Source organism: Monocercomonoides exilis (assembly GCF_001643675.1).
Source record: "Monocercomonoides exilis strain PA203 chromosome Unknown scaffold39-1025343, whole genome shotgun sequence".
Lineage (NCBI taxonomy): Eukaryota > Preaxostyla > Oxymonadida > Polymastigidae > Monocercomonoides > Monocercomonoides exilis.
The window spans coordinates 800,432-813,493 of NW_027150584.1; the positions used below are offsets into that span (position 1 = coordinate 800,432).

General features: G+C 31.6%; 2 protein-coding genes across 2 annotated transcripts; one reads left to right on the top strand and one right to left on the bottom strand.

Annotated features, from left to right (window-relative positions):
- Positions 1-9: 9 nt before the first annotated feature.
- On the top strand, positions 10-6,105 carry MONOS_3217 (uncharacterized protein; the record flags this gene model as incomplete). Its single annotated transcript, XM_067873202.1, has 1 exon — positions 10-6,105. One exon carries the CDS (start codon positions 10-12, stop codon positions 5,170-5,172), a length of 5,163 nt encoding a protein of 1,720 aa, XP_067723049.1. The 3' UTR covers positions 5,173-6,105.
- Positions 6,106-10,711: 4,606 nt separating this feature from the next.
- MONOS_10298 (putative dolichyl-diphosphooligosaccharide-protein glycosyltransferase) lies at positions 10,712-12,869 on the bottom strand. The gene is made up of 3 exons (XM_067862737.1): positions 11,680-12,869; positions 11,474-11,604; positions 10,712-11,295 (listed from the first exon to the last, which is right to left on the bottom strand). Exons 1-3 carry the CDS (start codon positions 12,379-12,381, stop codon positions 10,908-10,910), a joined length of 1,221 nt encoding a protein of 406 aa, XP_067723050.1. The 5' UTR covers positions 12,382-12,869; the 3' UTR covers positions 10,712-10,907.
- Between the last annotated feature and the right edge of the window lie 193 nt (positions 12,870-13,062).

Genomic DNA, 13,062 nt, shown 5'->3' on the forward strand with positions numbered 1-13,062 from the left:
GGAAGAGATATGTATTTTGTGTGTGAATCCCTTGCATCTTCTGTGAAAGAGCCCTTGTTCGCCTTCATGACAAGCATCACTCAGAAAGATAACTCTATTGTCGGGCATGACAGAACAGAGGCATTCGGTGATTGGGATGCCGACTTGTTCATATTCTTTGATGGATTCTTCGATGATACAATATTTGTCGATGGAATATCTGGAGTCGAAGAGGTGTATTGTGGTTTGGAGAAGGCGCCATGTTTGAATGTTAATTATGGGATAGTGCATTTGAAGAGAACACAGCATATAAAACAGGAAATTGTTTTGTACTCAAAATCTTCTTTAACGGGGTGTGTAGATGTGGGAGGGATGTGTATAAAGGCAAAAACTGAGACAATTATGGAGATAGAATGCAAAAGGGAAGTGAGCAGCCTTGAAGAATGTGTTCTAAAGTCATCATCACTGACAGAAATGAAGTGTATTGAAATTGTTGTCCCCTCGAGTTTTAACAGAACAATCGAATCAGTGATCGAATCGAGCACTCGAAAAGGGGAATTGTTCATGAAGAACTGCGAGATGAGTGTGAATGGAGGGAAGCAAAACACAATTGGATTTTCCTTGATCAAATCGACAGGGAGGATGGTTGAATTGGAGTTTGTCACAATTTCAGATGTGAAATCATCAGTCACACTGTTTTCATTTTCTCTTTTATCCACAAATGTGAATGAACATGGGTACAAAGTGAAACTGTTGAATTGTTCAATGGAAGGATGCATCTTTGAGAGTTCATTTGGAGAATCTCCACTGGAAATATTTTCTTCTGTTTTATTTGAAAGCAACAACTTTTCAAACATTATGAACACTGGAAGCGGTGGAGAAGGAGGCGTTGCTAAAGTGATATTGCAAGGGAATGAAGAATTTGTGATGAAAACAACAAATGCATCATTATGTTCACTTTCATCAAGTAATGGAAAAGGAGGATTCTTATATTTGGATTGTCATGAATGTTTAATTGAAAAATCATTTCTTTTTGAAATTGGAATAACTTTTGAGAATAACAAAGCAGCCATTGGAAAGAATGTGTTCATTTTGGGAAAGGATTTTAATTCTTCTGTGACAAATGTTTCATTCAAGTTTGATTATTCCTCAATGATAGATGATCAGACTCTGTTTGTTGGGAGCGATAGCTTTCATTCAAACAAAGATTTATTCATGTTTCTGATTCCATTCCGCTCATTTGATATATTTATTTCATCGAGTGGATTTGATGTGGAGCGTTGTGGAAGTGAAGAAGAGCCATGTCAGACGATGTGGAAAGGGATGGAAAACATGAAACAGGAGATTGGAAATAAAACAATTCAAATTAAAGGATCAACCGTTATTCAAGATTCTTTCAATGTGTCCAATTATCAGATCAAAAAGGATACGAAGATGGGGGAAGAAGATACAAAAGCAATATTGAATTTTGAAATGGCAATTGGAAGTCAACTGGAATATTTCATGGAAAATGACATTCATCTTGAATTGATGAATATCCAACTTCAACTGACATCTGGATTTGACAATTCAGCCAAAACAATTATTTCAAATAAAAACGGAGATTTGGTGATAAGTGGATGTTCATTCCATTCAGCAGCTGAAGTGAACAATGGATTTGATTGTGTGTTTGTGGATGCGATCGGAGGCAGTGTGGAAGTGAGCGGTTTGTTGATTGAATCATGCAACGTTGGAAACAGTATTTTTGTAATTAACAATGCTGAAGTTTCTTGCCAGTTGAAGATTGTTCGAGTGAAATTGTTGAATGAAAACGGAGGTTGTTTTCTTCTGATCAAAGGAAATGAATTAACAACAAAGATAAATGAAGTGGACGAAGAAGTGAGTCTCAATATTGATAATTCATCATTTTCAGGAGTGAAGAGAAGTGACAATGGAGCAAGCATTTTGGAGTCGAAAAGTGAAAATAAGATTTGTTTGGTTGTGAATGAGAGCAACATCACAGAAGATAAAGCAGAATTGAGTGAAAAAGGAGGAGGAATATTCTTCACATTGGGTGCATCAGGATCAATGAAGATGATTGAAACAACAATCAGTCATTGCAGCTGCAGCAGCAACATGGGGAAAGGAGGAGGAGTGTATTTGTCAACAAAAGAAAGAGGAGAATTGAATTTTTCATTTGTGGGAATGAAATTCAGTTCAAATACAGCAAAAGTGGGGAATGATATTTTCATTGAATGTTTCAACATCACATCTCAGATCAATGAAAGGCAATTTCAATTTGATCTTCGAGAAGGTCATTATTCTCGAATTAATGCGATACATGGAAGAGATTTCTGTGATTTCCAAAGTGATACAGATTTGATAAATTTTGTGACGATTCATCAGGGCGATACAATTATTGTGAGCAGTTTGAATGGATCAAATGAAAAGCAATGTGGAACAAATGCTCTTCCATGTCATTCAATTAATCATGGACTAATGCATCTGACTTCGGAATATGTGAGTCTATTGTATGTTGACACAAAGAGCGCAATTGAAGAAGAGATTAATTTGAAGGAAATGAGTCTGAGTTCGAAGAGCAGAGGCTTGTGTAAAGTTGAAGTGAAATCAGGAATTGAAATAACAAGAGATACATTGATCACAACAGCAGGAACAGTTTCATTGTTGAGAGTGAATTTTGTGTTTGATGTAAATTTTGTTTCTTCGCATGAATCACTGATCTCTCCAGAGAGAGGGATTCTTGAGGTGATGAATTGCTCATTCACAACAAAACAATTAACGGAAGAAGGAAATATTGCTTTCGCTGACATTCACTTTCACATTATTAATATGGCAAAAGGAGAATTGCAACTTGATGGATGCGCAATTTCAAATCTTATTCTTCATAAATCTTCAATATATCTTTCATCGCCACTTCCATCAGTCATAGATTCATTAACAATTTGTAATTCAACAATTTCAAAATCTCTGATAAATATAAACGAATATGGACAATTAAATATCGACAGATTGCGTTCTGAAAACATTTCATCTGAGGGAAATGAAGAATCATTGATATCATGCCTGAAAATGAAAAAGACGGTGCAATTGACAAATTGCACAATGGGTGGAATCCGTTCAAACAAAGCAAAAGGGAAATTGATGAAAGTGGAGAATTGTTTGAATGTGAAAATGGACAGTTGCATTTTCGATGGAAGTTCAAAGGAAAGAAATGAGAAGAATTTGAATGGAGGGGAAGAGATGTGCAGATGGGATGGATCTCTTATTGATGTTGTGAAGAGCTCTGTGATGATGAAAGATACAACAATCTCGAATTCACCTGAAGGTGGAATGGCAGTGAGTGGAGGAAGAATTATAATTGAAGCAGGGAATTTCTCAAATAACAATCCATCAATTGAAGGATATCCATCACTGAGAAGAAATATCATTTGTTCTTATTCTGGAACATTGAATGTGATGAGTTTGAAAGGAGGAGATGGATTGGAAAGAAGCACTTCACTTTGGATGTTGAATGAAGGGTGCAGTTTTGAAGGGATTGTTTCAGAAAGGGAATCGTCATTCTTCATTCCTATGTTGGAGAGTGTGGAAGCAAAAGAAGAGACAGATAGAATGAAGCTGACATTCAAAGGATTGCTTCTTGTTCCGTGCAATCTGTCATTTTCAATTGTGAAGAGAAAAGGAGAAGAGAAAGAAATTGAAAAACATGATTTTGATTCAAATGGATTTTTATCCGAAAGAGAAGTTGAAGGAAGTGTGGCAAAAAATCTCCTCAGCAGTTGTGGAAATGAAATAGAAGTGAGTGCGCATATTTTGTTTGGGAATGCAGAATCTCCTTCATCAACAAATTCAATCATTCTGAAGAACAGGAGTGAGATTGAACCAAAAGGAGAAGAAAACATTGTTGAAAGTGGAAACAAGACTGCATCTTATTGGATTATCCTTGTTCTTGTGTTGTCAATGTTATTTTTGATTGTTCTTTTTGGATTTATAATATTTGTTGTTCGATGGAAGAAGGCAAAGAACGAGAACAAAGATCTGAGAGAAATTGTGAACGATAACATCAGAAAGGATCCGAAGGCATTTGAGATGGTGACGATGGAGATGTCGCCAGAAGAGCAGTGGAGGAGAGCAGAGAGGGAGGCAGAGAAGAAGAACGAAGAAAGGATCAAGAAGAGGGTGTATGAGAATAGCTTGGGACACTCGGAGTCATCGGAGCATCTTCTCTCTGAGAGTGGTTCCACTGAATATATTCTTGGAAGAGATTCAGACAAGATCCCTCAATGGATGCTGGAGAAGGCAGATGAGAAGTTGGAAGATGATGAAGAGACAAGAAAAAGATCGCCATCACCATCCATTTCATCAACTTCAACAACTGATTCAGATTCCACTTTTGTTCGTGGAGAGGATCTGTGCCCAACTACCTCATCCATGTCAAACTTGGTTGACGCGATGGCCTGTTCGTCTCCTCATGAGAAGCTGATTGTGGACTTGAGAGATTCGCTGTTCATGCTGCTTCATGGAAGGAACGAGAAGAAGGAGATGGCAATAGGCACTCTGCAGGAGAGGGAGATGACAGCTGCCCAAATCCTGTTCTGGGTGGCGAATGTGTCACTTCATTCGTTTGAAGATGAAGAAGATGAAATTCCATCATTGGCCAATCTGAGCCCCCACATTGTGTTGTTCTCAGAGCACATGGTCATCTGCATTGCCTTCCACTCTGACTGTTCATCAGACTCAGATTCATCTTCCATTTCATCCACTGTGACTATTGTTTCATCTGCCAGTGATGATGATGAAGACTCTCTTCCCTCATCAGCGTTTGAGGATGAGGATGGCTTCAAAAAAGAGTGTTTGCGATGGAAGGCACCTGAATTGCTGGCAAACAAGAAGATGGGAGCAACAGAAAAAACAGTTTCATTCTCGATTGGGATGATGCTGTGGGAGTGCCTGACTCTGAAGGTTCCGTTTGGGGAATATGAGGCAGAAGTGGCAGGGCAGAAGATCGTGAATGGAGAGATGCCGGAGATGGGGGAAACGGGATCAGAGAATTTGATGGAGTTGGGAACTCGATGTCTGTGTGTGCAGTGGGAAGAGAGGCCGAGTCTTCGAAGTGTGAAGCGAGAATTGATTGGGCACTGTGGAAGTTGCTCGACAATGATGACAGCGACAGATGCAATTGATTTTGATTATTGAAACATTGAAGGAGAGAGTTTGGCGAGACAATCCAGAGAGGAGGAGTAAATGTTGTTGAAATGATTGTCTATGTTTGTGAATAAGCGAGAAATGAGAACAAATACAGGATTCTGAGCAAACGCTTGTGCTGAACTCTGTTTAAGTGTTGAATGCTGAATGAAGTTTGCGGAAGAGCTTCAACTTCAAAAAGTGATTCATTAGCTAAAATATTCACCTTTTTTTTCTCACAAAAGAGAAAAGAAAAATATTTGAAAAAATGAAGCTGATTTATGATTCATGAATGGAAGGAGCGATTTTCGAATCGCGATGTATTTTGTGGCTGGATGATTGGTTCAATGGATTTGTTTTGCTGCTAATACATTTCATTTGAGTTTGTATGTATTTCACCTCAAAAAACAAGATTATTATTTTTGTATTTTTGCATGTTTGGAGTTGTATTTTGTTTATGTTTGTGTATATGTATGTATTTTTTTCAAGATATGTTTTCCATGCCGATTATGTTGTTCTTGAGTGAAAAATCCAGTCAATATATTTGAAATATGTATTTTCGTGTCTATATGTAATTTTTCAATGTTGATGATTATTTCTTGAATGCTTCGTCATTTTTTCTTTCAAACAAAAATCGTTAATGCATACTTTTCTATTTTGCAGATGTGCAATTTCCTGCATTCATTCAATGAATATGTGAAACATTGCAATCTTCTTTTGTTATTGCTGAGTGTCAGCTTGTTCAAGAATCTTTGAGTGCTTTTCAATGTATTTCGTTGTGCATGTGTATCGAAATGCAAAATTTGATGCTTTGAATTCGCAGTTGACTGTTTGAATTGTGGTGAATATTTCGCTCACTGTTTGTATTTATCCCTTTGTATGTTTCATTTCTCTATGAAATTCTCGTTTATGAAACAAAATGAATATAAATTCCTTCTTAACGTATTTATTTTCAGTGATAAAGATCGAAATAAAGAAAATATTCAAAGAGGAAAAACAAATGTGGATCATCAATTTTAAAAAAAAAAATAAATTAATGAGTTGTTGATTCTTTCTTTGATCTGTTTTCTTGTTATGGAGCAAAATCTAAACAATCGATCATTTTAATAGTAAACTTTTGTGTTGTTGATGAACATATCATCATCAAGAAGATGCTCAACATCACAAATTAGATTGAATATTTTATTCAAAATTTCATCTCAGCAACGGATACGATCATATAAAATGAAAAAAAGAAATTATTCATGATTATTCATAAGAAAACAAATTTTTGTAAAATAGATTGTTACAATGAATTGTTGGTATCAAAAAACTGAAATAGTGGGAAAAATATGGGCTTTCGAGCTTTTCTTGCTCAAAGCTTAAAAAAATGAAACACTTAGAACTTTTTTGAATTTTCTCAGATTTCGAAAAATTCAAAATTTTCATCTCTTTGAACATGAATTATTGAAATTGCAAATTAAGTGCTTTGTGATGTCACACGGATTTAAAAAAAGGAACCTATTTTTTGAACACTTTTTGATAACAAAAAGTCAATAAAAAGAGCATTTTTTATCAAAGAAAAAGGTTGAAATGAAAATTTTTTTCAAATTCATATTTCAAAATTGTCAAATTGAAAGTTCGATTTCGGCAAACTTAATGTTCAATTTTTTCCATTTTGAAAATTCCTATGCTATAACATTATGAAAATGATTGCTGATTCAATATGTGGAAGAAAGTGCTTTCAGCTCAATAATTCTTCTTTGTCCATGAAAAGAATAATTATTGAACCACAATAAAAATTTTTGCCATTTGTCATCTGTGACGAAATATTTCACAATATGAATTTTGTTCCATTCTACTCAAACAAATATTTTTCTCAATTTTAGAATTTTTCTGTATTTTTTTGACTTGGAAATGAAAGACTTATAATGATAAGGTTGGAGAATAAGTTTGGAACAAATCGTTGTTTCGTTCATAAATGCAAAAATAAAATCCCATCTTAATGTTTGATTTACATAAAATGATAATGAAGTGAAAAATAAATAGATTTTTAAGTGGAAATGTTAATGTTTGTTGCATTATGTTGTTTTTTTAATGAAAATGTTGTTTGCAGCAAATCTTGAAAAAGAAAACATTTTTTTCTCTCTTTTTTTTAATTATTTATACTGTTTTGAAAAAATTTTACAATAATTTTTTCAATAAAATTTTCAATTTAAACGACTTAGCAAAATCACATGTGTGAATGAATGCAGCATGAATTAACTTTATGAGGATAATTTATTTATAATTCAACAATTTCACATGAGATGAATTTTTTCTTTTTAAAGTTAAAAACATTTTCGTGATGATAGGTACACCAAAAATTATTCAAAGTCGAAAAACTTTCAATCGAAATCGAAAAACTTTCAACCAAAGTCGAAAAACTTTCAAACGAAATCGAAAGTTTTCATTCGAAGTCGAAAAACTTTCATTCAAAGTCGAAAACTTTCATTCGAAGTCGAAAAAGTTTCAATCAAAGTCGAAAACTTTCATTCAAAGTCGAAAAAGTTTCAATCGAAATCGAAAAAATTTCAATCGAAATCGAAATTTTGACAAAAATAAAAACGTTTAATAAAGAGAATTCAATTGAAGTGGATCTTTGTTCTTTTGTTTTTGTGATTATTATTAGCAATGTTTGTGTTATTGTTTTCTGCATATTTTGAAATTTTCGAATCAAAATAAACTCAAAAATAAACTCTGAACGAAACACTAAACATTTGTTTCCTTCCACAATAAATGAGTTTTTTGATATGAAAAACGCGAAATAAGAGAGCCAATGTTGTATGCATCATTTTTCATTTATTGTGAAAAAATATACATATTTATTTTTTATGCAAATCTTTTGAAAAGCAGTGTTCTTTCAATTAAAATAAGATAAAAATACATCAGTATTTCTCTCACATTTCTTATTTTTGTGATTGGACAAAAGAAGGCAAAGAAAAACATCGGAAAAAAGATGAAAAATCATGAAAATAACAAATATAATTGATATTTCAACAATAAAAATGTTTTTTGACTTTTATTGAATTTTGTCAACTTTTTGAAATTTTGAAAAATTTCGAACTTTCGACTTTACTTGAAAGTTTTTCGATTTCGATTGAAACTTTTTCGACTTTGAATGAAAGTTTTCGACTTTGATTGAAACTTTTTCGACTTTGATTGAAACTTTTTCGACTTCGAATGAAAGTTTTCGACTTTGAATGAAAGTTTTCGACTTTGATTGAAACTTTTTCGACTTTGATTGAAACTTTTTCGACTTCGAATGAAAGTTTTCGACTTTGAATGAAAGTTTTTCGACTTCGAATGAAAACTTTCGATTTCGTTTGAAAGTTTTTCGACTTTGGTTGAAAGTTTTTCGACTTTGAATAATTTTTGGTGTAAATTATGAAAAAAAAATTCAATTTCTCAGTATTTACGTAACATTTATTAAATAAAAATTTCCTTGAACTTTCTAACATTCAATATATATCCAGGTGTCACAAAATTTATTTGTTTTTAAAATCAAAATTTGATTAATTTATTGAAATTTGTTTTTCAATTTTGAATAATATTTTGTTTATAAATTAACTGTCATTCAAACGGTTGATTAATTGCGAACAAAATCAAGATATTGCATTTTCAATTTGAATGTGAAATTTCTTTTTCATAAACACATTGTTTTTATATTTTATTTTATTTTTTTTTAATAGTCATACACCAATAATTATTCAACATCGAAAAAGTGTAATTCAACATCGAAAATTCTTCATTATCAAAAAATTTGAAAATATTTATAAAATTCAAACTCTTGTCAGTTTCTAATATTTCGAAGCACGATCTGAGAAATTTGTCAATTTCAATTAGAAATATTCTTAATGATGTTTTTTTGGTGTTTGATTGAGTGAAATAGTGGAAATAGGGTAAAACTGAGTTATAATTAAACTTTTCACATGCACTTAGGAGATTTAAATGAATTTGAACAAAAAATAAAAGTGATAGGATAATTCATGATCTTGTTTTTTGTGCAAAAAGATTGAAATTTATTTCATTTATTGAAAACGAAATGTTTTGAATTTCATTTATTGCATTGGAAACTGAAAAAAGAAAACATTTTCAATCTTTAAAATGCGCAAAGAATCGATTGACACCAGTCTTCATCATAGATAATAGTCGTTTAAAACGAAAGAAAAACATTTCCAACAAATAATCATTTGTTTCTATTTTCATTTGTGTCAATGAAATTTCCATGGTTTCGACTTGAATTGAAATTCTGAACAAATTATTTTTTTTTCGATGTTGAATTAAATATTTTCGATGTTGAATTGAAGTTTTTCGATCTTGAATAATTTTTGGTGTATCTATTTCAATAAATAAATAAATGGTTACGAAAAAAAGATTTTTCTATCATAATAAAAGATTTTGCAATCGAAATGAAAAGAGCTCATATTTTCACAAAAAATTTATGAGATTTAAAACAAAATTATTAGACCTATTTTCGTTTGTTTTTATCATTTGGCATAAGCTTTAGCTGAAGTTAAAAAGTTGAACAAAATTTCAATAAGTGCAGATCTTTTTCAAAAAGATTGAGTCATTTCGAATTGATTCTCTTCTGGGTTTACGATCATCGTTTTTGATAGTTTTTTCTTTTCAAATTTTTAATATGTTCTTCAAAAAAATTATCATTCCAAGAATGCTTGAATCATTGTTTTTTCGATTTAGCTGAAAAAGACGAAATATTCATAAATAAATTTTAGTAAAATTCAATACTAATCATAAATAATTGTTCAAACAACAAAAACACTAAATCATTGGCTAAATTTCATTCTTTTGATTTTTCTCAACTGAATTGAAGTTTCACAATGGAATGATTACAACAGATTTAAAAAAAAAAACAAAATAATAAAGTCAAAAAAAATTCATTGAAAAACATAAATATGCTTTATCGTTCAAATTTTAGCTTTTTTCATAAGTATTATGCTTTTATTCAACGAAAACGATCAAACAAAAAACTGTTGGTCATAAAAAAAATACAAATTAAAAACAATAAATCAATTGCATGACATTTTTCATGAAAGCGAATGAAAATAATGAAGGAATATGAGTGGACTTAACATTAATAGTTACAAAATAAAGCACAATTTTCACTGGGCATTGTTAAAAGCGATTAAAACATAAAAACCAATTCCAAAAAAATCTGGACCAATTAACATTGATAGATTAAAAACAGACGGAGAATGTATGGAAAATGAAAGAATAAACAGTATATTTAAAAATAGATAAAAACATACAATTTGTTCACTGGAGCCAGAGCAAACTTGTAAATTTCTTGATCAAAATTGTCATATAACCTTTTATAAATTGATCAGACAATAGATTGACTTATTTTCAAAATGATTGAGTCATTTGCAATAAGATGAATAAAATTCAGAATGATCACTTCTTTTCGAAATGACTGAATAATTCTCGAATAGGTCTATTGAAGAGAATATACAATTATTAATTTGAATTCAAAAATTATTATTTCGTTTGAAAAGACTAAAAATTCGTTTGCAAAATTTTCATTTTGAATAATTTTTGGTGTAATTATAGTATTAAAAAAAAAATAAAAAATGCAATAATTGATCTTGAATAAAAGAATTCTGTTCAAAGGTCTAACAAAACGTTTTGTGATTATCATTAATTTGAAATGTGTTGTGAGAATACAAACAAAATTTATTTTCATATTTCTAATCGTCCTACTCGATAACTTATTCATCCTTCACAGATTTTCTATCTTTTGATGTTGATCTCGAAATATGCTTTTCTTTTCCTCTTGTAACAGCATGATTTGAAAGAGACGGAGCAGATGAATTGCTCTTTTCGATTCCTTGCGATGCCTTAATGTGCTCTTTGAACAACGGTGCCTGTGATGCAAAGACAAGAGCAACCACACACACTGCGACACACATAATTCCTGAGGCCACATAAAATGGATATGCAGATGTGACATATCGCGGATGCTCGTCGTGGCGTAACGGACGTAGATTCACCTGGTGTGTAACATTGATTGGTGTAAACCCTTGCGCTTGATAATTCACAATAAATTGATACACGCCAAAGATATCAGGGCATTTGAATGTGAGACCAAATACTCCTCTAAATTGAATATTAAACATTATCATTTAAAACATATTTGAAAAAATAGTAATATAAAATTAATAAGTTACAAAGTATTTGATAAAAAAAAAAGTTCGTTAAAAACAATTCAAGAATCATTAAATAAATCGGAAAGCGTTGAATGAACATTATCTTACATAAAAATAACAAATCACACTTTCCTCTGTTCTCCAAAGTCTTTCTTATTCTTGGCACAAGCATAGAAAACTCAAGTTGAACATCATCCGCAGAATATCCAACCCATTCTTGTTTTTCAAAGTCAAAAGTTTCCAAAATTATGCTAAAATCCTAAAATATGAAAGGCAAATTGAAAAACAAATATGGAATTTTTTAATTAATGACTCTTTTAAATTTTGCACAAACAATAACATCAGATATAGCCAGTTCTGGCGGATTGTCAACTGTTTCATTGATTCTATTATAATGAATTTCTCTTGCGCGTAAAACTCCACGCTTGTGATAAGCCCACAACCCAAGATCAACAGCAACTTCAAGAAGATCATCGTTTTCTGTATCTGCGCCAAACAATTCACTTCCAAAAATAACAACACGTGCATCATTGTCACCTTGAATCGCGAAGGCGTAGGCTTTTCCTTTTGAATTTTTAATTGCTGAATAATAATGCGCATGAGCAGGATTTTGAACGGAAAATGAATGACCTTCGCATGAAACATCCCTTTCAAAATCTTGAGTGGGTGAACGATAGTGGCATTTTCCCTGCTTGTCAAATGAATCACTAATTTCAACTCCTAATTCCTCGCAAAAGCTAAAACTTTTTTCAGATTCCTCGTTCAAAAAAATAATGACACTACGTCCACTATTAACAAAATCGATAACTGGAGCCTCATCGAAATCGTCTGTGAAAATCATAACTCCATCTTTTCTCCATTCACCAAACTCAAGAAGAGGGCGAGGTCGATCGGTTTCTTCAAATATAATGTCATTTGAAGTCAGTTGTTCAATCAACTTTTCATGTCCGTCAGCGTTTCCCCAGATTTCGACATTGTATCCTGATACAGATAAATATGGAGATGCAATGCAAAATAAAATTAACGAAAGGATCATTCTTGATAATCTGATCAATTTACCATAATAAATAGCTCATTATGTCAGATAAAAATTCAGTTGTGAATATTGTTGATTTGCTGATAATTTCAAGTATATTAAATATTACAACGAGGATTAAAAACATAAACAAAAAAAAAAATCAATAATTCCATTATGTTTCATAATTTTTTTAATTTTTCTTTACAGATTGCTTAAAAATAATAGTTGTAAGCTCCAAAACATTAAGAAATTTAGAAAAATAGAAAAAATTAAAACTTTCAAAAAATTTAAACAATTTAGGTTCAGGAACAATATTACAAAACAATTAGAAAAAAAAAAAATCAAATCTCAATCATTGAAAACTTAATCATTCTCAAGTGAATTTCCAAACAAAATTCTGTTAGGAAAGAGAAAATGATTGCAAGTGGATGCACGTTGACAACAAAAAAGCCTTCATAAATACAAAAAAATAAAAAAAAAGAAAAGAAAAAGAAAAAGAAAGGAAAAGTTCAAAACAACAACTGTTAGTTGAGAATGACTAGGAAAAAGTAAAAAAAGAATGATAACCATCATTAACAAATAGAATTCACTATGCATTTATTCTTCATCTTCCACTTATTCCTCTCTCAAACTGAAAAAATAAACAGAAACTGAAATAAGCAATTAAATAAACAATATCTTTTCTTAATTTATGCAAAT